This window comes from Neomonachus schauinslandi, chromosome 1 (genome assembly GCF_002201575.2).
Source record: "Neomonachus schauinslandi chromosome 1, ASM220157v2, whole genome shotgun sequence".
NCBI lineage: Eukaryota > Metazoa > Chordata > Mammalia > Carnivora > Phocidae > Neomonachus > Neomonachus schauinslandi.
Window position 1 is genome coordinate 47,818,366 of NC_058403.1, and position 24,381 is coordinate 47,842,746.

The following is a 24,381-nucleotide window of genomic DNA, read 5'->3' on the forward strand; positions in this document are numbered from 1 at the left end:
TGTGGATTTTGTCAAATGCTTTTTTTGCATGTGTTGAGATGATCTTATGATTTTTATCTTTCTATTAATGCAATGCATCACATTTACTGATTTGTGTGTGTTGAACCATCTTTGCATGGTATATTATCCCTTTAATGTATTTTTGAATTTGGTTTGCTAGTATTATGTTGAGGAAATGTGAATCTATATTCATTAAAAGTATTAGGTTATAGTTTTCTTATCGTGTCTGGCTTTGGTATCACTGATGCTGGCTTTATAAAATCAGTTTGGGAGTGTTCCCTCCTCTTCAGTTTTTTGGGAAGAGTTTGAAAGGATTGGCATTAATTCTTTAATGTTTGGTAGAATTCATCAGTGAAACCATCTGGTCCTGGGCTTTTCTTTGTTGGGAGGTTTCTGATTACTGATTTCATCTCCTTACTCATTTTTTACTGTTTACTCCTTATTCATTTCTCTCTGATTTACTTTTTTTTTTTTTTAAAGACATTTATTCAGCATCATGATCAGACTGTTACATTTAGCAATCAACAGCATGGGTGCAAAAAAAAAAATCTACATTAAAACCTTTTGTTGGAATGCTTTACACTTTCCACAGAACAGAAACTAAAGTAACCTGTTATACAATTAGTCACAAATACAGTCCTCAATTTTTTTGCCCATACACATGAGTATTGTCTAAAACATGTCTTCTTTGTAGCAGCTAGGCCCTGCCACCACTGTGCTTGGCTGAGTTCACAAATCTGTTGTAACCTGGGGGCGCCTGGGTGGCTCAGTCGTTAAGCGTCTGCCTTCGGCTCAGGTCATGATCCCAGGGTCCTGGGATCGAGCCCCGCATCGGCCTCCCTGCTCAGCAAGGAGTCTGCTTCTCCCTCTCCCACTCCTCCTGCTTGTGTTCCCTTTCTCACTGTCTCTCTCTCTGTCAAAAAATAAATCTTTAAAAAAAAAAAATCTGTTGTAACCTGTAGCTTCCTTGTCACTTCCCTGGCTCTCCTCTCCTGCTAAACTTTGTTTCCTGGCAGTAATTAAAACCTTCTGCCACTGCCATAGCTATTGCTGCTGCTGGAACCACCACAGCCACCTTGGTTTCGTGGTTTGGCAAAGTATTGGCCTCCACCACCATAGGGGCCAGAGCTTCTGCCTCCAAAATTTCCTCCTTTCATGGGTCCAAAATTTGAGGATTGATTGTTGTAATTGCCAAAATCATTATAGCTTCCGCCACCTCCAAAGTTGCTTCCGTCATTACCAAATCCATTATAGCCATCCCCACTGCCACCATATCCACCACCACCTCGACTGCCACCAAAGCCACCTCGACCACGGAAGTTCCCTCCATGACCAAGGTTGTCATTCCCACCAAAACCACCTCCACGACCACCACCAAAGTTTCCAGAACCACTTCGACTTCTTTGGCTGGATGAAGCGCTAGCCATCTCTTGCTTAGATAGGGCTTTCCTTACTTCACAGTTGTGGCCATTCACAGTATGGTATTTTTGAATGACAATCTTGTCTACAGAGTCATGGTCATCAAATGTTACAAAAGCAAAACCTCTCTTTTTGCCACTGCCTTGGTCAGTCATGATCTCGATCACTTCAATTTTCCCATACTGTTCAAAATAATCTCTTAGATGATGTTCTTCAGTGTCTTCTTTAATGCCACCAACAAAAATCTTTTTCACAGTTAAGTGGGCACCAGGTCTTTGAGAATCTTCTCTTGAGACAGCCCTCTTTGGTTCCACAACTCTTCCATCCACCTTGTGTGGCCTTGCATTCATGGCTGCATCCACCTCCTCCACAGTGGCATACTGACAAACCCAAAGCCTCTGGAGCACTTGGTGTTTGGATCTCTCATTACCACACAGTCCGTAAGCATTCCCCATTGCTCAAAATGGCTCCTCAGACTCTCATCGGTTGTTTCAAAGCTCAAACCTCCGATGAAAAGCTTCTGCAGCTGTTCAGGCTCTTTGGGAGACTCTGACTTAGACATGACAGCGGTGGGAGGGGAGACTTTAACGATGCTTACTCGGCGGCATCCACGGGCAGAAAGGAGTAATGTAACGAACGTATCTTCTCTGATTTACTCTTGGCAGATTATATATTTCTAGGTCAGAATTGTGTGTCAACTATATTCAAATTTTAAAAATTTAGTTTAAAAATAGAAGCATCAGAGCAAAAGAATCTACTCTAAGGAGCAGAATAAAGGGGTACAAGGGTAGGGCAGGGAGGGAGTGATAACTGCTAGATGATCAGACTTGTGAAACTATTTGGGGTAATCTTAAATGTATACAGCGGATCTAGTGGAGCATCTGGAAAAAATAAGAGTGGGTATATAGCAGATCATGGGACTGAAAAAAATAAGGCAGTTTTTAATTCCAAGAAATTTTTTAAAATACAAGACAAGATGGGGGGCCTGGGTGGCTGTTTACACACAAAACTATTTACTCCTTATTCATTTCTTTCTGATTTGGTAGATTGTATGTTTCTAGGAATTTCTCTATTCTAGGTTGTCTGATTTGTTGGTGTATAATTGTTCATAGTAGTCTCATGATCCTTTGTATTTGTATGGTATCAGTTGTAATATTTCTTCTTTCATTTATAATTTTATTTCAGTCCTATCTTTTTTTCTTGGTTAGTCTAGCTAAGGGTTTGTCAGTTTTGTTTATCTCTCAAAGAGCCAACTCTTAGTTTATTAATCTTTTCTTTTCCTGTTCTCTATTTCATTTATTTATTTTCTAATCTTTATTATTTCCTTCTTTGGTTAACTTTGGGTTTAATATGTTCTTTTTCTAATTCCTTGAGGTGTAAAATTAGGCTGTTTATTTGAGATCTTTTTTCCTGATGTATGCATTTATCACTATAAACTTCCCTTTGAGAACTGCTTCCTTTTTAATTTTAAAAAATCATACAAAATTTTAATTTTTGTTTCATCAACTTAAAAAATGTTTACAGTATAATGCATGCACATAGTAATAAAATAATGAAAAATGGCAGTCTCCTGCCCTGTCCCACGCTACCTCTGAGCTATCTCTTCTGGTATTAACTTTGGTATACTGTTTTGACCGATCCCTAAGTTTTAGACACTTTCAACTGAGTTCCTCTTATGATAACTGAGGACTTGGCTCTGTACCATCCTCCAAATTTCTTCCTTTCCTTTTCCTACTGTGAATAATGGCCATGAATTTAGTGAAGTCAAAATTCAGTCTTTACATTATTATTATGTAAGTAAATATATTTTACTGTATAGGGTACTATTATACAATGATTACATTTCCATTCATATATATACACATATGTATTTTTTTAAAGATTATTTAGAGCATGTGTGCATGTGAGTAGGGGGAGGGGGAGAGGGAGAGAGAATCTCAAGCAGACTCCCCACTGAGCGTGGAGTCAGTTGTGGGGCTCAATCTCAAGACCCTGAGATCATAACCTGAGCCAAAATCAAGAGTCAGACAATCGATTCAGCCACCCAGGTGCCCCATCTTTTCTTGTATTTTAAAAAAATTTCTTGGAATTAAAAACTGCCTTATTCTTTTCAGTCCCATGATCTGCTATATACCCACTCTTATTTTTTCCAGATGCTCCACTAGATCCGCTGTATACATTTAAGATTACCCCAAATAGTTTCACAAGTCTGATCATCTAGCAGTTATCACTCCCTCCCTGCCCTACCCTTTTACCCCTTTATTCTGCTCCTTATAGATCCTTCTGCTCTGATGCTTTTATTTTTAAAATAAAAATTTTTTAAAGATTGTATTATTAGAGAGCACGAGTGGGGGCGAGGGGCAGAGGGAGAGGGAGAAGCAGACTCCTCACTGAGAAGGGAGCCCAATGAGCGGCTCGATCTAGAACCCAGGGATCATGACCTGAGCCAAAGGCAGATGCTCAACTGACTGAGCCACCCAGCTGCCCCTAAAATAAATTTTTTTTAAGATTTTATTTATTTATTTGACAGAGATAGAGATAGCGAGAGCAGGAGCACAAACAGTGGGAGTGGGAGTGGGAGAGCAGGCTTCCTGCCGAGCAGGGAGCCTGATGTGGGACTCGATCCCAGGACTCTGGGATCATGACCTGAGCCGAAGGCAGCCGCTTAACCGACTGAGCCACCCAGGTGTCCCCTAAAATAAATTTTTTAAGTTTGAATATAGTTGACACAATTCTGAGAACTGTTTGCTGCGTCCCATAAGTTTTGGTATTTTGTCTTTATTTTCATTTGTCTCAAAATATTTTTTTATATCCCTTTAATTTCTTCTTTTATTAATTGGATGTTCAGGAATGTGTTTAATTTCCATGTATTTGTGAATATTCCAGTTTTTCTCCTCTTAATGATTTCTAATTTCATTTTACTGTGGTTGGAAAAGATAATTGATATAATTTCTATCTTCTTTAATATGTTGAGACTTGTTTTGTGACCTAACATGATCTATCCTAGAAAAATGTTCCATGTGCCCTTGAAAAGAATGTGTTCTGCTGCTGTTGGGTGGAATGTTCTGTATGTGTCTGTTAGATCCATTTGGTTTGTAGTGTTCAAATCTGCTGTTTCCTTATTGATTCTCTATCTGGATAATTTATCCATTGTTGAGAATGGAATATTAAAGTCTCCAACTATTATTGTATAGCTCTGTAGTTCTCCTTTTAGTTCTGGTAGTATTTGCTTTATATATTTATGTAATATATCTGATATTTATATACATAATATCTAATATTTATATATAAATATTTATAATTGTTAGATCTTTGATGAATTGACCTCTTTATCCTCACATACTGACCTTTAAAACTAATAGAATAGTACATAAGGACTGAAGTTTTATTATATGTAAATTTTACCCCCCAAATTTCAAGTAGATGTCAGGGGATCTTAGGATGGAGTGTGGATTATGACGACTGAATCTAAGTATTACAGGTGTATGACATAAATTCACTGAAGGGGTAAGAAAAAGGGAGATGACCTAAGTGGCTTTGGGAAAATTGTTTTGAGTGGATAGTATAAGGATCTTAGTCCATTTGGGCTGCTATAACAGAATACCAGGGATGGAGTGGCTTATAAACAAAATAAATTTATTTCTCACAGTTCTGGAGGCTGAGAGGTCCAAGATCAAGATACCAGATGATTTGGTGTCCGGTGAGGGTAGTTTCCTGGTTCATAGATGGCTGTGTTTTTAGTGTGTCCTCGCATGGTGGAAGCGGCGAAGGAATTCTCAGGTGTCTTAAAATAAAGGACTACACGAAGAAAGTCCCACACAGGGCAAAAATTCCAGCACAAGCTGTGAGGACTCTTTCATCTTTTGGTAAGGAAGTGTTCCAGGCCAAGGCCATATGTATGAAAGACTGCATGCATGAGACTGCCTTTCTCAGCAAGAGGCAATTAAGGTTAAATGAGGTCATAAGGGTGGGGCACTAATCCAATGAGACTGGTGTCCTTATAAGAAGACGGGGGATAAAGAAACAAGATGGGAGTGAAGCTGGAGGTGTTTCAGATGACACACTACCTAACCTTCCCTGTGGCTATGTTCTGGATTGCCAGTCAGGTCAGGTGGTTTGAGGACTATGTCATACAGCACAAGAAGGAGCTGTGGCCACCTGAGAAGGAGGACCAGCTTGGAGAGCTAGAAGAATTCAGACAGGATATGAAGTAGCAGGAGAAGAAGCTCTTTTGCACTGCCCAGCAGAGCTCCTGAGGCCTCCAAGTGCCCCTCTACCTGGGAAATCACGCGCGCGCACACACACACACACACACACACACACACTCACACACTTCCTTTGGGGAAAAAAAAAGGAGGAAACAGTGAGAAGGTGTTTATCTCCAAGTCAGTAAGAGAGCTCTCACCAGGAACTGAATCAACTGGCACCTTGATCTGGGACTTCTAGCTTCCAGAACTGTGAGAAAATAAATTTCTGTTGTTTAAGCCACCCAGCCTATGGCATTTTATTACGGCAGCCTGAACAGACTCATACAGGCACCAAATTCCTCTTCCTTCTAGTCTCCTACCGTTGGCAGCATCTTCTCATGGTCCATGGTGTTATGGAAATAGGGTGTTTGGTACCTAATATGACAGTAGTCACTTATTTTGAACAATGGTTTGAGGGGCTTGGGGGTCAGATTTTAGTCACTTGTTCAAAGGGTTCAGAAGCAAACAAGCAGGAACTGACATGGGCTCAGAAGTGCTTGTGCCCCAGCTTCTGCCGTCAGAGATGGAGCCAGGTTGTTGGTAAATATCCCCCAAATTAGCTACATCAGAAACAGGTTTTAATTTGCTTTTTTGCTTATCTAACTTTAAGATCCATGCTTTGTTTTCTTAGAGAAATAAAATTTAATAACATTAGCATCTAAACTTTTTTGCAGGGGCGCCTGGGTGGCTCAGTCATTAGGCGTCTGCCTTCGGCTCGGGTCATGATGCCAGGGTCCTGGGATCAAGCCCCGCATCGTGCTCCCTGCTCTGTGGGAAGCCTCCTTCTCCCTCTCCCACTCCCCCTGCTTGTGTTCCCTCTCTTACTGTCTCTCTCTGTCAAATAAATAAATAAAATCTTATTAAAAAAAGCTTTTTTGCAGATGGGTCAGAAATGAACAGTTCCTTTGGTTTTGTATCATGACATACAAACCTTATGTTCTCATTTTTTCCAGCTTTCAAAGTTAGATTATCATAAATGTATTATTCAGAAATTCCTTATGCCATGTCATAACCTGAGGTAGGGAATTTAAGAGGAAGAGATTTGGGACACTGTGCTAGGGGACTTTTCATTTGTCATTTCATTTATTCCTAAGTGCAGGTAGTGTTGCCCCTAACCTACAGTTGAGGAACTGAGCCCAGAGAAGTTAAGTCCTTTGCCTAGGAGGGCACTGCTAGTAAGAGGCAGAGCTGTGTGTCAGCCCCAGTCAGGCTAAGATCCAAATTGTATATTTTTGTATGATAGTATTTTTCACTGGGAGTGTGGTGACTTTACAGTCAGATTTATTTGAAAATATCCGGTAGTGATAGGCAGGCCTCTCTGGTCCTGGCCACTCGTTTGTGGCTAAAACGGCTGTATATAGGTAAGATGACTCAACTGCTTCAGGGTTATGAGTGCCTGTGTGAGAAAGGGGTTATCAGAGATCACTAATGTGGTCCAAAACCATGACCTAGAAGTCAGCATATCCTGTTCAAGTATTTGCCACTTACCAGGCAGACAAACTGTAAAAGATAGGTGGTGGGGCATCTGGGAGACAGGACTTAGAGCACAAGTTTATCATATGGGGTTCTTCATCTGGCACAGAGGCAACGGAAGCCACCTTTTATGAACAGGCCCTGGAAGGCTGAATTTCTCCAGGAAGGAGAATGAAACTCCTTTTCTTCCATTTGTAGGTCTAGTCACCCATGCATGTAGTCCTGTCACGAAAACATCTGAATAAGCACGTAGAGTCCATTGTGGTCAGTAAATGTAAAAATAATTAATGTTAGTTGCAATTTGTATTAATTCTTCTTCTTCAACCTTGAGATAATAGTCTGGGGGTAGGTCTATTTTTAGAGTCTGCGTTTTGCTGGGATAAATTCCATTAACCCCACTGTGCACTGAAGAACACAGAGCAGTCCGCAGTACCTTCCGGCTTCCTGAGCAGGTCCTCCATCTGTCTTCCAAGGACTCCTGTCAGTTTCTGAATTTCACATAGTCGTGGACGTCTTACGGCTTAGAGGGATGTCCAAAATAGGATAACCCAGAATTGGGGCGGGGGGGGGGGGGGGGAACGTATGCAGGCATTTTTGTCAGAAGACCTATGTTATGTACAGGAAGAGTAAAAGGAACGGGCTGTTTTAAGGGCAAATAGAGTAAGTCGACTAATTTCAAGCAGGGCAAGATGTAAGGACATGTCGTCCCAGTGCTCGTGCATGGCCAATAGTGTTTTTTCTGGCAGAGGAAACAATACATTCCGCCACTGACGGGAAAGACGGCCCAAGTAGGGGCTTCTCCGGTTTGGTCACTTTCGCTGACAAGAAAAAAGCCTTGAAACAGACTGTCCCTGGGAAACCCTGACGTTCGAAGGCGAAAGAAGCCGGTCCCGAGAAGGGCCAGAGCTCAGGCCACAGGGCTACAGCTGGGCGACCTCCTTGCGCGCAGAAGCAAGGCGGCACCGAGCGCGAGCGGCGCCCACAGCGCTTGCCTCGCCTCGGGGCTCAGCATTCCGCGCAGGGCGGCCGCGGCTGTCAGTCAGTGCCCTCGGCCCGCCCCTCCTGGGATTCAACCAATTGTAGCCAGGGGTCGGGGGTGAGGAGCCGTAGCGGGGCCAGGAAGCAGGGGCCAGGCAGTCTGGCGCAGCGGCACCAGATCCGGGCGTCCGAATGCCGAGCGACCGGAGAGAGCAACGCGGACAGCTGGGCCTGGCGGTGAGTGCGGGACTCCGGCCTTTGCGCAGGCGCCGGGCTGGGTACCTGCCGCTCGAGCGACCCATTGCTTGGCGCCTCGCGAGCGCCTCTAGTCTGCGAAGCCCCTTCCTCCGCACGCGTCGACCCCTGAGTCCCCGGCCTGGTGCAGAGGAGCTGCAGACTCGGGGATCACGGCTGGAGGTTCTGGAACCAGAAAGGGGAGGCTTCAGCCCTAGGCGGGGGCAGAATTGCAGCCTCCGGCTGCCGCAGCCGCGGACCTGAGTTGCCCGAGCCGCTGCGGGTCCGGGCAGGGAGAGGGCGAGGCTGATGCGAACATCTCCGCGCTCAGTTTTCTGGACTTGCTGCAAGGCGGGCAGGTGCAGCCGCTAAAGACCTCTCGCTAACCCGGTGCGGTGCACTCTGCTACGCTTCCCTCCTCAGCCCCATTCTCCGGTCTCATTGCTGCCCCGGGGCCCAGCTGCCACTTGCCTGGCGATGCTCTCACACTTTGGGCTCTTCTGACATTATTGAGCTGACGCTTTGGGACATCAGATTCAGGTCGTTTGGGGAGAGAAGCGTGTGACTTTGCAAGGTGTGATGTGGAAACCCTGGTCTGTCACCCAACTCCGCTTGATCAAAGGCCAATAGGGTGGTGGTAAGTGGCATTCTCCGTCAGGATTTATACGAATTTTGTGTGTAATTGTCTGTAAAATTTTCCTTTCTTTTCATTATTTACTCTAAAGGAGGATTGCTGCCAATTTCCTAAAGATGAAGAATCACATTGCTCAATGGGCCTTCCCCTTCCTCAGTGTGGTTATCATTTGGAACATCAGGGTGTAACTTGAAGCTGGCGGGACTCCCAGACCCTGATCATTAATTGTCTGATTCCATGCAGTGGAGGCAGCAACACGCTTTCCTCCAAGGTGTTTGGGTTTTGCTTTCCTTTGACTGTACTTAGTCTCTTGTCTCCTTCACAGTCTCTGGCCTGATACAGTGCTGTTAATTGTTACTGAGATGGGAAACGAAGGAATAGATCACTGAAGCGAGGTTGGCTGTCCTTGTTACCCTGGAATCGGATTGTCCTGAGGGGACAGTGTAAGTTACAATTCAGAGATCATTTTGGAAAGGCCATCCCTGACCCACTGATACAAATAACCCCTCTGGCCACCTCATACTAGTGGTTCCCCTGCTTGGCAGTATATTATAATCATTTGGAGACCTTTTTTTTAAAAGCTGTTTCTTGGACCCTGCTCCCACCAGATTCCGATTCAGTTAGTTGAGTCTAGTCTAAGCATTGGCATTGTTAAAAGCTTACAGGATGATATTAATATGCATGCAAGGTTAAAGAACACAGCCTATCAATGTGCCTTACTTTTTTCTTACAGCACTTACTACTCTGTGACTTATTTAACTGATTTCTTTACTTCTCATCTGCTTTTCTCCACCCCTCCAACCCCCCATGAAAGCATGGGGTGCTGCTTTGGAAGAAGGGCAAGGGAAGGAGGCCTGGGTGGTGAGTCAGCACTTTGGGTGTGTGAGGTGGGGATAAATGAAAGAGAAATGGAATCAGGGGAAACAAGTCCTGCAGACTTCTGCTGTGCTTCTTCTTTGTCCAAGGGTTGACCTTATTTGGTGACCCATCATTGTCATGTTTGTGGATATGTCTCCAGTTCTTTCTATAGATCCTGGCCTGTTAAGTTTCAGGTCTTACCCAGCACCCTGTGAAATATAGCTGCTGTTTGTTATTTATTTATTGAAGTATGGTTGATATGCAATATTATATTAGTTTCAGGTGTTCACCATAGTGGTTTGACATTTATATACATTATGAAATGATCACCACAATCAGTGTAGTTACTGTCTGTCACCATATAGAGTTATTACAGTATTATTCACTATGTTCCCTATGCTATGTTTGCATCCCCATAACTTATTTATTTGGTAACTGGAAGTCTGTACCTCTTAATCCTCCTCATCTATTTTGCCCACCCCCCCCCCACTCCCCTCCCCTCTGGCAACCATCAGTTTGTTCTCTGTGTTTATGAGTTATACAGGGGCAATTTGGAAAGTTTGATATATAATTTTTTAGAGGGGGAGAGGCAGAGGGAGAGAGAGAAAGAGAGAGAGAGGAGAATCTTAAGCAGGCTCTATGCAGAGCCTGACACAGGGCTTGATCTCACAACCCTGAGATCATGACCTGAGCTGAAATCAAGAGTTGGATGCTTAACTGGCTGAATCACCCAGGTGCCCCTGATATATAAATATTTAAGTTTGGTTATATTCCATGTAAATCTGTGATCTGTCTTCTATGTAGGGGGTCCATGTATTCTGAATTAAAATTCTAGACATTTGGTCTGGCAAGTACAATTATATTTATGTGGATAGCAGTTCAGGGTTTTTAGAATGGGGACTGTCCCAGAAACTGGATGTGTGGTTATCCTGTAATACATTGTCTTTGTGAAATGGTTGTCCAAGAACTTTAGTTCCCTAGAGGAGGGGTTTGCTGCCTAATTTTCTTTTTAGTACTGAACTCAACTATCTCATTGATGTTACTGACAATTTTAATTCCCGGTGATGAAGCAATCACTCTGTAATTCTCTTATGAGATGGGTAGGATGTCAGGTACATAAGGGCAGTCTAGGGTTGTTGCGACAACATACATAAATAGCCACTGTTTTTTATTAGTAGTAAAGGAAATGTTTCTCCTCCTATGTTATACTGAAATCTATGTGCATCTCGGTATAAAATTGTACTCTTTATTTCAAATATGTTTTCCTTAATTTCAGTATCTTTAACCTGTATGTCATATGCGTATCCCTGTTGCAGCAGGAAGAATGGTATAAAAATGAGAAAACATCAACCCGTGCTTTGAATGTGGCAAGAAAAGAAGAAGCGTTGTCATGATTGCTTGAATTCAGGACTTTACACTGGACGGAAAGTTAGATGTAAGCTCTAATCTCTTAGTTCTAATAAGCATCTCTTCTTGGGAACTGGAAATTAAAAAAAAAAAGGTACATAACATTCAGTAATGTATTTTATTTTCCATTGATCTAGGAAACTTTTCCTTAGAGTCATTCCCATCTAGCACTTTTGTTTTTACTCAATTCTAAGGCACTTTGAGATACCGAATGATACTGTCTTGCTGTCTTTGCAAATAACTCTCTTCTTATAATGCCTAGGTTTTATATGTAGGAAAACAGTAGAGAACAGTTAGAGATTCCTTCTTTCCCTTTGAAATTTTTCATTTTAAATTGAATTGTTTTCCTATATTTGGTTTAATGCTCTGTTTCTCCTTATGGCTCGTCTTTAATTATTACTTTTAGAAACCTGCTTTTTTCTTTTTATTTGTAATTTTTATTTCCTGGTGAAAAACTAGGACACAAAGGTAAAGATGAAGGAGAAAAAAAGCTGTGCAGAGGTAACGACTATCAACATTGTAATATATATCTTTTCAAAGAGAGGTCTAAGTCGCCTCAAGCCACATCCACTTAGATACACAAATGGGTCTCTCAAGCCTCAGTGCTCTACTTTCTCCTAGCAGGAAGTTGGGTCTTTTCTTGGCATGCCCCTCCAGTAATGATCCTTGGCCGTGAGGGGTTTCTTGCATGTTTGCATTGCTGCCTACATCCCTCTAGTCCCCGTAGTTCTGGAGTCTGCTGCCCTTGCCGTGCTGCTGCACCCCTGACCTCTGCTGCGCTGCTGCCACCTGGCTCTGAATAACACTGACCTTCTCGAAGCTGCTGCTGTTTCCGCAGTACACACACCGTGCTTACTGCTGTGCTGCTGAATCTCGGTTGAGTATCATCTTCGGTCTTCTCCCTCTCTGGGCGTGAGGGAAGCCTATGATTTTTTTTTTTATTTAAGATTTTATTTATTTAACAGAGAGAGACACAGCAAGAGAGGGAACACAAGCAGGGGGAGCAGGAGAGGGAGAAGCAGGCTTCCTGCGGAACAGGGAGCCCGATGTGGGGCTCGATCCCAGGACCCTGGGATCATGACCTGAGCCGAAGGCAGACGCTTAACGACTGAGCCACTCAGGTGCCCCTCGAAGCCTATGATTCTTATGGCCACCTTCTTGAGAGGGTTTCTAAGGAGGAGCATTTGGGCCCTGATGACAGTTACTTCTTCTAATTCATAGCCATTCCTTCCCAGAATTTACAGGCACTTTGGGGTGAGTGGGTGCTTGGGTGTTAGAGAGGGGCGGGGTTGAGGGGTCATCAAATGCTTAAGTGTGGTCTTCCACAGTGCTTGGTATCCCTGTAGAGGTGACAGCCTGTAGAGGAATAAATATTCCTATTTAATTGAGGAGAGGAACTACCTCTTGCCTAATAGGAATTTCTGGCACTGAGTACAGTGTGTGGTACAGAGTAGGCCTCCATAATTTTTTGTTTTGTGCATTGTCGAATCAACATATATCATGTAAGGGGGGCGGTGCTGTGAGGGAATCAAAGGAGCATGATACATTGTTATTACTAAGTTGCTTTTTCTCTGATACATGGTTTCTGTATTTTGTTTTGTTTTTAAGATTTTATTTATTTGACAGAGAGAGCATAGGCAGGGGGAGCAGCAGAGGGAGAGGGAGAAGCAGCTCCCCGCTGAGCAGGGAGCCCAATGCGGGACTCGATCCCAGGACCCTGGGATCATGACCCGAGCCGAAGGCAGACGCTTAACCGACTGAGCCACCCAGGCGCCCCCTGTTTTGTTTGTTTTGTTTTGTTTTTTAAGATTTTTATTTATTTGAGAGAGAGAGCTCACAAGTGGAGGAAGGGGCAGAGGGAGAGGGACAAGCCAACTCCATGCTGAGCACAGAGCCGTACATTGGGCTCGATCTCACTATCCTGAGATCACCACCTGAGCCAAAACCAAGGAAGTGTTTGAGTACCTTCAGTTGGACGCTTAACCAGCTGAGCCACCCAGACGCCCCTGGTTTCTGTTTTTTGTTTTTTTAAAATCATAATTGGTATAAGTCTACTTGGGGGCACAGGAAATACGTACAAATACAGAGGAGTGAAAACGCTGAGAAGTGAAGTGAGAAGAAAGTGCTGTGGGAATTCTGAGGATGGAGAGCAAGATAGAATAGCTTAGCTCTGTCTCCTTTATGAAGCGGAGGTGAGGAGGAGTTGTCATGGTCCTTGTGGCATGGGAATGGATTAGACAGGCGGAGTGGAAGAGTGAGGGAGGAGAACAGCTTGCCAGGTCCAGTACAAAGCTGCAGGGAACTCTGGTGCAGCTGAGGTATTCAGAGATCCTCTGCGCCATAGTTGTGCACCCTTTCACCTTGACTTCTCCACCCTGCCCTCCATGGAGAGTCTAGGTAGAAACAAAATCCTAGTATTTTTTTCTGTTTACCTATACTGAAATAACAACTGGGGAAAGCATTTTGAGTTCATTCTATGGGGGAACAGGTAGGAGCGGCAGGCTGTGAAGTCCTCTGCCTCTAGCAGTTATGATGAAGGATTTGGGTCTCTTTTTAATCCTCAGGCTTAGCTTTTCTTTCCTATATCTTCAGGGCAAGTGTCTTCCCTCCTGGGCCCTGTTACTCAGCTGAGGGAGCATCATCAGTTCTACATATATGGTGGGGGAGCTGGATATCCAAAGGGTGTTTCACGTCTTCTGCTGTGCAGGGGGACAGCACTCCTTGTTTCCTAGAGGAGGTCGGGATGGTTTGCACAGTCTTCCAGAACTCTGCATAAAATCACCAGGTTTCCTCTCAATGCTCGTCAAATATAATTACTTCAGGAGTGTTATATAACTTGAACTATAAGGGAAGGGGAGTGATTTTATTTACTTAGACCTCTAGAAATCTAGCAGTGACTTTAATTTTCTAATTCTAAGGGTTTGAAGACGTTCTTCAGAGTTAAAACCTAAAATTCGCAGGACAAATATCGCTGTATTTATATGGAAGTCGGGTTGGGTTTGAGCAAATTGAATATGGAACAGATCTTACTGTGCTCTGGCTCTTTGCTTTCCCCTCATGACTTTGGGCCTTTGAGAGGGTTAAGGAAGAGGAAGTGTGGCATCTTTCCTATTACCACACACTAGGCTGTTGCAGTTGGTGATCTGTATTCTCATCTTCCCTCTTTGAAGGAGTCCTTTGAAGAAAAATGTGCCTCTTAAATCAACCCCAGCCTCTCCTCCATACAAAGAACTCTTAATGATACTAGCAGAAAAGAAACAAATTCAGCTAAAAGCTCGTCTGCAGATCAGAAGAACAAAGACATGGCGTTTTGAGGAGTGAAGGTAGCATGGCGTCGGCCATGGGTGATCAAGACACAGCCAGACAATGTGGATCAGTTTCTTCAAACTACGGCTTTTCTGCTGTCTGCTTGCGGTGCTGATGGTGGTGGTGCTGGTCATCAATGTGACTCAGGTAGAGGTGAGTACTTTGTATGCGCCTTCAAAACTAGGGGAACCAAATCTAAGGATTTGGGGCTAACTAGCCTAGGAAATGCTGATCATCAGAAAACTTATCCTGGTCTTAGCTCTTGTTTTCATTAATTCAGGAAGTGTTTGAGTACCTTCAATGGTTATATGCTGTGCTGTGATGACAGACATGATTTCTTCGCTGATGGAGCTCATATTCTAAATGTGCATAGGACAAAACAATAAGTAATCATAATCATATAGTAATAATAAGTGATAATTAGAAATTGTGAAGAGTACGGTAAGGAAAGGAAAGCAGGCTACTCTGTAGTCACTAGAGGGATGAAGGAAGGCTTTTTCAAGGAGGGGACCTTTTACCTGGCTGCTGGCCAAAAGCCGAAGGAGTATCTCAGAGGAGGGAGTTGATGCATCTGTCCTGAAGACTACAGAATGTACACAAGGGCAGGGACTGTGTTTTACTGAACCCTCTCAAGTGCCTGGCACTAGGAAGGAACTTAGTAGTATGCCCCTCTCCCCTGCCCTGCCACTCATAGGCCACCAAAATTTATGGAGTAATTCTGGATAAAATGATGCTGCCCTTTTACTTTTGTTGGCCTGTGGTACTTCTCAGGTTGCAGGTCCAACTTAATTATGGTTTTTCTCTGCTTCTTGGCTTTTGCTATAGATGGAATGTCTGTGTCCCCAAGCATTCTGGCCCTCTGGGAGCTCCGATTACTGTGGTCTTTCATGCTTTCAGGTTTTTCCTTCAGCCTCCGTAGTTTCATCATGCACTTGGGCCCTCCAGTACTCTGCTGAGTACTCGAGCGGCACCCTCTGCAGATCCCCTGAGTTCTCTCTGTCTGTACCTCTCCTGTCACTCTGTCCTGTGGATTCACTTTGGTCTTTTAAGACTAGGCCATATCTCTTCAACTTGACTAGTTGACCAGGCTCCACCCAGGATCCCTTCCCTATACTGCAGCCTGGAAGCGCTTTCAGGGCTGTAAGCAAAGGATCACCTGTATTTCCCATCTTTCAGGCATCATTGTCCTTTGTTGCCTAATGTCCAGGGTCTGGAAAATCATTGTTTCATATATTTTGGCCCAATTTTTAAAAAAGTTGTTTCAGGTGGAAGGGTAAATCTCACTGTTTCTTTATCTTGGCTAGATGTGGAAGTCTGAGGGATTTGAATTTGAGGGGAAAGTGATAGTCGAGAAGCTGGAGAGGAGAGGATTAATGGACTAAGGAGAGGAGATAATGCGATCTAGAGCACAAATGGAGCATAAAGCTTTATGTAAGATGAGAGACGTGGTACATTGTGGGTGTTCTTGTTATCATTTTAGTATTAATTATGTAGGAGTGGCCATGCTCCTTCTTCTGACCCAAGAAGGAAAAATATCATGATGGTGGTTGGCAATGTAAATACGTTCGCTGCTGGAGGGTAGGACATTGAAGCATTCTTGCCTGCAGAGGAGGTAGAAGGTGGCAGGAAGGTGCCCTGCAGGAGGTTTGTGTGCAGGGGCTTGGAAGAACAGAGTTGGGAGATGGAGCTGACCCTGCAGGATGACAGAGGGGCAGTAACTTTCAAGACCATAGGTGTGCATGGCACTCATCCTCATTGGTTTTGTGAGTGTGTGTGTGTGTGCATGTGTGTGTGTGTTTTACCACATTAAACAGCCTGGGTATACAAATAGAAAAAAGAAACTTGTGTGGGTCTAAGTTCAGTGAGGAGGCAGGAAAAGTGAGAAAGAGAGACTTGAAAGGGTAGGCCAGAGTCCCACATCATTAGTGTTATTACGGTCAGGAAGGAATTTGAGAAAATTCCCCTAATGGTCCTACTTTAGTTCTTGAAAACTTCTGGACTGAATGCCAACTAATAGCTCTAATTATCTGCACCAACACAAACTCAGCAATAAGGGGAAGGGAGATAGATGGTGGCAGTGGTAAACGATTAAGACAGTTCTGACATTGAAAATAATAAATAGGTCTTTTGGTAGAGTGCAGTAAAACATTTTCCCTGTCTAAAGAGGTCATCTTGTCCAAGATGAGAATATTGCCATGATTTTTAAACTGTTCAATTTATTATTGTGATGAAAATTGATAAAGAAACTTAGGTTGGGGGTTGGGGAGTGGGAAAGGCTCTGAAGCTTGGCAGTGTGCCATCCCTTAATCCCCTTTCCATCCTATGCTTCTGATCCTGACTATGCTTTTCTTGTGATTAGAGTATCTGAGCATTTCCTGAAAGTACAGACTCCGTTTTAATTAAAAATATCACATAGTATGAGAAGGAGGTGTATGTAGCAATATCCAGCAAAAGTTGTGGAAAGGATCATTAGTATTTCTCTGATAAGCTCTTATTGAGCATGGCCTGTTTTTTCCCCCTTATTCATTGATATTTTAAATATATATATTTTTCTGATTATAAAAATAGTACCAGTCTGTTAGGGCTCCAGGAGTGACCATTGGTGTTTCCTCTTGGCTTTGAATCTAAAAAGGTGGCACACCCTGGAGTTGTCCTTATCACTGGTCTAGAATAGAGTTGTCACTTAGGAAAATTTAAGCAAATTGATCTTTTTGCATTCTTTTTCATTTGTGAATAAAATTCATGTGGCTTAGCACCAAGTATCTAGTAATTCTTGGATTGGGCTGTGTAGGTCAATTGGCTGGTTTTTTTTTTTTTTTAATTCCACTGTAATGAACAGACTGTGTAATATCAATTTCAGGTGAACAATACAGTGATTCACCAATTCTATATATTATTCAGTGCTCATCCCAATATGTGTACTCTTAATCCCCTTCACCTGTTTCATCCATCCCCCTACCAACTAACTCCCTTCTGGTAAACACCAGTTTGTCCTCTATGTTTAAAAGTCTGTTTTTTTGGTTTGTCTTTTTCTTTCTTTATTTGTTTTGTTTGTTAAATTTCACATGTGAGGGGCGCCTGGGTGGCTCAGTTGGTTAAGCGACTGCCTTCGGCTCAGGTCGTGATCCTGGAGTCCCGGGATCGAGTCCCGCATCGGGCTCCCTGCTCGGCGGGGAGCCTGCTTCTCTCTCTGACCCTCCCCCCTCTCATGTACTCTCTCTCATTCTCGCTCTCTCAAATAAATAAATAAAAAATCTTTAAAAAAAAAAAAATTTCACATGTGAGTGAAATTGTATGGTATTATGTCTTTCTCTTACTTATTTCACTTAGCATTCTATAGGTCCATCCCTGTTGTTGCAAATGGCAAGATTTCATTTTTTTTAGGCTGAATGATATTCCATTGTTTATATGTACCACATGTTTGTCCATTCATTCATCTATGGATGGATACTTGGGTTGCTTCCATATCTTGGCTATTGTAAATAATGCTGCAGTAAACGGAGGGGGGCATATATCTTTTTGAATTAGCATTTTCATTTTCTTTGGGTAAATACCCATTAATGTAGTTACTGGATCATATGGTAATTCTATTTTTAACTTTTTGAGGAAACCTCCATGCTCTCTTCCACAGTGGCTGCACCAGTTTGCATTCCCACCAACAGTGCACAAGGGTTCCTTTTTTCTCCACATCCTTGCTATCAGTTATTGTTTCTTATGTTGTTGGTTTTAGCCATTCTAACAGGTTTGAGGAGATAGCTCATCGTGGTTTTGATTTGCATTTCCTTGATGATGAGTGACATTGAACATCTTTTCATGTGTCTGCTGGCCATCTGGATGTCTTTGGAGAAATGTCTGTTCATGTCTTCTGCCCATTTTTAATTGGATTATTTGTTTTTTTTGGTGTTGAGTTGTGTAAGTTCTTTATATATTTTGGATTGTAACCCTTTATTGGCTATGTCATTTGCAAATATCTTCTCCCATTCCGTAAGTTGTCTTTTTGTTTTGTTGATTGTTTCCTTTGCTATGCTGAAGCTTTTTATTTTGATGTAGTACTAATAGTTTATTTTTGCTTTTGTTTCCCTTGCCTTAGGAAATATATCTAGAAGAATGTTGGTGTGGCCAATGTCAGAGAAATTACTCCCTGTGCTGTCTTCTAGGATTTTTATGGCTTCAGGTCTCCTATTTAGGTCTTTAATCGATTTTGAGTTTATTTTTGTGTATGATGTAAGAAAGTGGTCCATTTTAATTCTTTTGCATGTAACTGTCCAGTTTTCCCAACACCATTTGTTGAAGAGTCTTTTTCCCATTGCATATTCTTGCCTCCTTTGTCAAAGATTAATTGACCAAATAATCATGGGTTTATTTCTGGGCTCTCTATTCTGTTCTGTTGATCTATATGTCATTTTTGTGCTAGTACCGTACTGTTTTGATTACTACAGTTTGTAGTATATCTTGAAGTCTGGGATTTTGATATCTCCAGTTTTTTTTTTATTCATTTATTTGACAGAGAGGCTAAAGAGAGCACGAACAGGGGGGCAGAGGGAGAGGGAGAAGCAGACACCCTGCTGATCAGGGAGCCCAACGTCGCAGGGCTCGATCCCAGGACCCTGGGATCATGACCTGAGCCAAAGGCAGACACCTAACTGACTGAGCCACTCAGGGGCCCTGTGATATCTCCAGTTTTATTCTTCTTTTTCAAGATTGCTTTGGCTATTCAGGGTCTTTTATGGTTCCATACAAATTATGGGATTATTTGTTCTAGTTCTGTGAAAAATGCTATTGGTATTTTGATAGTGATTACATTAAATTTGTGGATTGCTTTGGGTAGTATGGACATTTTAAAAATATTTGTTCTCCCAATCCGTGAGCATGGAATATGTTTCCATGTGTTTGTGTCATCTTCAATTTCTTTCATCATGTTTTGTAGTTTTCAGAGTACAGGTCTTTCACCTCCTTGGTTAAGTTTATTCCTAAGTATTTTATTATTTTTGTTGCAATTGTAAATGGGATTGTTTCCTTAATTTCTCTTTCTGCTGCTTCATTGTTAGTGTATAGAAATGCAAAGGATTTCTGTATATTGATTTTGTATCCTGAGATTGGTTGGTCTTGAATAGCTGTGGATGGCTACTCAAGGAACAAGAGTAAAAGTAGAAGAGGAAGAGAAGAAAAGGGTAGGAAGGAGAAAGGGGGTATGTTGTGAGCATGCATGGTTTGGTCCTTAGTGGTTTGTCATATTCTCACAACAACTAAAAAAGAGAGGGAGGATGGAATATTTCCTAATAGGTAATCAGTAGAAAAGGGAGAATTTTCTTTTCCTTCCTTTCATTGAGATACAATTGACATATAACATTTTAGGTTTAAGGTGTGCAACATGTTGATTTGATATTTGTATATTGTGATATGATTATCACCATAGGATTTTACAATATCAGATCTTATAACGTAGTCTTTAATCCATTTTGAGTGGTGTAAGAAATGGGTTTAGTCATTTGTCTGCTTGTTGTCCAGTTTTTCTAACACCATTCACTGAAGAGACTGTGCTTTCCGCATTGAGTATTTGTGGCTCCCCTGTTGTATATTAGTTGATCCTAGGGGTGCCTGGCTGGCTCACTTGGTAGAGCATGTGACTCTTGATCTTGGGGTCATGAGTTTGAGCCCCACATTGGGCATAGAGATTACTTAAAAAAAAATTAGTTGACTGTATATGTGGGGCTTTATTTTGGGGTCTTAATTCTATTCTGTATTTATGCCAGTACCATACTGTTTTGATTACTATAGCTTTGTAGTGTGGTTTGAAATCAGGAAGTATGATACCTTTAGCTTTGTTCTTGTTTCTTAGGATTGCTCTGGTTTTTTGGGGTCTTTTATGTTTGATACAAATTTTGTTTTTTCTATTATTAAAAATGCCATTGGAATTTTGATAGGGATTGCTTTATAAAGGTCTGTTTGGTCCATTTTATCTAATGTATGTATGGTTCAAATCCAATGTTTACTTGTTGATTTTCTGTCTGGATGATCTGTTCATTGACGACAGTGCAGTTTTGAAGTCCCTACTATTTTTTTTTTTTTAAGATTTTATTTACTCATTTGGGGGAGAGAGAGAGAGCTTGAGAGAGAGAGAGAGCACGAGCAGAGGTGGAGGGGCAGGGAGAGAAGCAGACTCCCCGCTGAGCAGGGAACCCAATGCGGGACTCTATTCCTGGACCCTGGGACCATGACCTGAGCTGAAGGCAGACACTTAACTGACTGAGCCACCCAGGCGCCCTCCCCTACTATTCTTTTATTGTTGTCTATTTCTCCCTTCAGTTCTGTTAGTATTTAATTAATATATATATTAATATATTTTGGTGTTCTGTTGTTGGGTTGGTATATGTTTATGATTGTTATATCCTCTTGATGAATTGGCCTCTTTATCATTCTGTAATGACCTTTTTTTGTCTCTTGTTACTGTTCTTAGTTGAAAGTTTATTTTGTCTCATATAAGTATAGCCACCCCCTCTTTCTTTTGGTTTCTACTTGTATGAGATATCATTTGTCATCTCTTTGCTTTCAGCCTATGTGTATCCTTAAATCTGAAGTATCTTGTAGGCTACCTATAGTTGGGTCCTTTTTTTTTTTTTTAATCCATTCAGCTACTGTTTGCCTTTTGCTTGGTGAATTTAATCCATTTACATTAGAGTATTTATTGATATATAAGGACTTACTAATGCCATCAACCCTGGGGGGGGGTTTCCTTTTTTTTAATTTTAAGTTCAATTAATTAACAATATAGTGTATTATTAGTTTTAGAGGTAGAGTTCAGTGATTCATCAGTTGCATACAACACCCAGTGCTCATTCCATCACGTACCCTCCTTCATGCCCACCACCTAGTCACCCCATTCCCCCCACCTCCCCTCCAGCAAGCCTCAGTTCCTTTCCTATGCTTAAGAGGTCTCTTATGGTTTGTCTCCCTCTCTGGTTTCATCTTGTTTTATTCTTCCCAGGTTTTTTTTTTTTTTTTTTACTAACCAGAATCATGCTGTATGTATTGTCCATGTGCTTTTTGGAGATGTTCTCAGCCTAGCACACTCCTTTTATCCATTCTATATGCCACAGAAATAGATGTTTAGGTTGCTTCATTCTGCTGTTATAATTATTCCCACTTTTGTGCACAAACTTGGGCACAGGGGCTGAAATTTGAGGGGAACAGTGTCAATTTGAGCCCTTGGCAATCTGAGGTGAAGGCGTGTTGACTTGGCATTTAGCAGGTGGCAGGCCGTGCATGCTGACTCGGGCAGGAGGGCGGGTGGACCATGAATTTGGGACCCACAGGCCGATGGCATCGTGTGTGACAGGGACGTGGCTGGTTTTGCTCTTAATTTTTGTTTTTCTGGGAAACTTGATCTCTCCCTCTATTCTAAATGAAAGCCTTGCTGGATAGAGTATTCTTGGCTGTAGATTTTTTCCTTTTAGCAGTTGGAATTTATCATGCTGTTTCCTTCTGGCCTGCAGAGTTTCTGCTGAAAAACCCACTGGTAGCCGTATGGGGTTTCCCTTGTATGTACCTGCTTTCCTTTCTCTTCCTGCTTTTAAAATTCTCTCTTTATCACTGCTTTTGGCCATCTTATTTACTTTGTGTCTTGGCGCAGACCTCTTTGGGTTGGTTGTGTTGGGGGCTCTCTGTGCCTTCTGGATCTGGATTTCTCTTTCCTTCCCCAGATCAGGAAGTTTTCAGCTATTATTTCTTCAGACAAATCTTCTGCGCCCTTTCCTCGCTCTTCTCCTTCTGGGATCCCTATCATGCGACTGTTATGCCTGACAGTGTTGCTGAGTTCCCTGGGTCTATTTTCATTTTGCATATTTTTCCCCCCTCTCATCTGCTCGGCTTGATTGCTTTCCATGACTCTGTCCCCCAGGTGGCTGATCCTTTCTTCTGCTTCCTCTTGCTTGCTATTTATTCCAGATGCTCTATTTTTATTTCCATTTAGTGAGTCCAATAGCTCTAATTGGCTCTTTTTTACGTCTTCTAGCTCTTGGTGGAGGGTCTCATGGAGGTCCTGCAGTCCTTCCTCAATTCTAGCGAGCATCTTTATGAGCGTTACTTTAAATTCGCTATCAGACATATTACTTATCTCCGTTTTGCTTAGGTCTCCTACTCTGATTTTGTCCTGTTCTTTGATTTGGGACATATTCCTCTGTCTCCTCATTCTGTCTCTTGCGTTGTCTGTTTCTCTGTGTTAGGAAAGTCAGCTCCGTCTCCTGCACTTGAAAGTAGTGGCTTTATGAAGAGGTCCTGCAGTGCAATGTCTGTTCCCCAGAACCTGGTGCTTCAGGGGGTGTCTCCTATGTGTGTTGCCCCAGGGGTGTCCTCCCGTTGTGGCTGGGATGTGTTTGCCTTCAGTCCTGTTGTCTGCGATGGCTCCCTGCCTGTTGTGGGCAGAGTCTGGTGCCTGTGGTGTTAGTGGGCTGCTCTGGGGCTGCCTTGGGCTGGAGTTGAGTCAGACCAGGCATTTGCCAGAGATGCAGTAGCACCAAACTGCAGGCCCTGTCCCTGTGTCGTCCCCGGAGAAGCTTCTGTTCGTGGGTGGGGCCTGCAGTCAGATCAGCTGCCTGCCCTCAGCCCACTGCTGGGGTCACAGTCACACGGGTGTGTGCTTATCTTCCCCTCTCCCTGGGGCAGGAATCACTTTGGAGTGGTGCTGACCCTTGTCTGGGCCGCGCACACACTGCCAGGCTTGTGGCACTGCTTTGACGGGATCTTGCCAAGAGTGATCGGAGGGGATGGATCTGCTTCGCTGTGGCCCTTGTCTGTGCCGGGCTGCGGAGAGTCTGTTCTGCCAGTTTTCCGGGCTGCTTTCTGGGTTATTTATGCCGATGTGGGTGCTCTCTAGGCGGCCATGCGACAAGAGAGGACTTACTAATGCCATCTTATTAATTGCTTTCTGATTGTTTTGTATTTTCATAGTTTCTTTTTCCCTCTGTTTGTGCCTTCTATTGTAAATTGGTGTTTTTCCATGGTGGTGTGCTCTGTTTTTCCTTTTTTCTCTTGTGAATCTGTTCTGTTTTTGCATTGTGGTTACCGTGGGACTTATATAAAATATCTCATAGATAAAGCAGTCCATTTTAACCCTATAACAACTTAACTTCAGTAGCATACAAAGCTCCACCTTTTTACTCTCTCCCTTTTTTATATGTGTGTATGTGTATATATATATGTGTATATATATATTTTTTAAGGTTTTATTTACTCATGAGAGAAAGAGAGGGAGAGAGGCAGAGGCAGAGGGAGAAGCAGCCTTAGCGGAGCAGGGAGCCCAATGCGGGACTTGATCCCAGGACCCTGGGATCATGACCTGAGCTGAAGGCAGACGTTTAACCTACTGAGTCACCCAGGTACCTTATATATAAAACAAAATTTGTATCAAACCATAAAAGACCCCAAAAAACCAGAGCAATCCTAAGAAACAAGAACAAAGCTGAAGGTATCATACTTCCTGATTTCAAACCACACTACAAAGTGTATATATATATATATATATATATATATATATATATATATATATACTTTTAAACATTTTATTTATTTATTTGACACAGAGAGAGAGAACACAAGCAGGAGGAGTGGCAGGCAGAGAGGGAGGGAGAAGCAGGCTCCCACAGAGCAGGGAGCCTGACATGGGGCTCGATCCCAGGATCCTGGGATCATGACCCAAGCCAAAGGCAAATGCCCAACTGACGAGCCACCCAGGAGCCCCTTTCCCTTTTATATATTTGATGTCACAATTGACCTCTTTTTATACTGTGTATTCGTTAAATTATAGTAGCTATAGTTACTTTTAATGCT

General features: G+C 42.6%; 2 protein-coding genes and 1 pseudogene across 5 annotated transcripts in view; 2 read left to right on the forward strand and 1 right to left on the reverse strand.

Moving 5' to 3' along the window:
• Positions 1-1,019: 1,019 nt before the first annotated feature.
• On the reverse strand, positions 1,020-1,981 carry LOC110582515 (annotated as a pseudogene).
• A 3,466-nt stretch (positions 1,982-5,447) lies between these two features.
• On the forward strand, positions 5,448-5,633 carry LOC110582697 (protein PET100 homolog, mitochondrial-like). The gene has a single exon (XM_021692693.1). The coding sequence runs from the start codon at positions 5,448-5,450 to the stop codon at positions 5,631-5,633; it is 186 nt and encodes a 61-aa protein (XP_021548368.1).
• Positions 5,634-8,172: 2,539 nt separating this feature from the next.
• NXPE3 (neurexophilin and PC-esterase domain family member 3) overlaps positions 8,173-24,381 on the forward strand; it is a 50,607-nt gene continuing 34,398 nt past the window's right edge. For 2 of the 4 annotated variants that reach the window (XM_021692360.1, XM_021692363.1), the window contains exons 1-3: positions 8,173-8,988; positions 11,160-11,278; positions 14,421-14,709. In XM_021692360.1, the coding sequence (XP_021548035.1) occupies positions 14,617-14,709 (93 nt within the window). In that variant the 5' untranslated portion in view covers positions 8,173-8,988; positions 11,160-11,278; positions 14,421-14,616. Of the gene's footprint in view, positions 8,989-9,217; positions 9,257-9,310; positions 9,429-11,159; positions 11,279-14,420; positions 14,710-24,381 lie in introns of those variants that run through there. The other 2 variants (XM_044914012.1, XM_021692362.1) reach the window with 2 other exon arrangements.

What these genes read in the sequence shown, in the direction of transcription:
- LOC110582697 (XM_021692693.1), top strand. Translation starts at nt 5,448, where the DNA reads ATGGGAGTGAAGCTGGAGGTGTTTCAGATGACACACTACCTAACCTTC.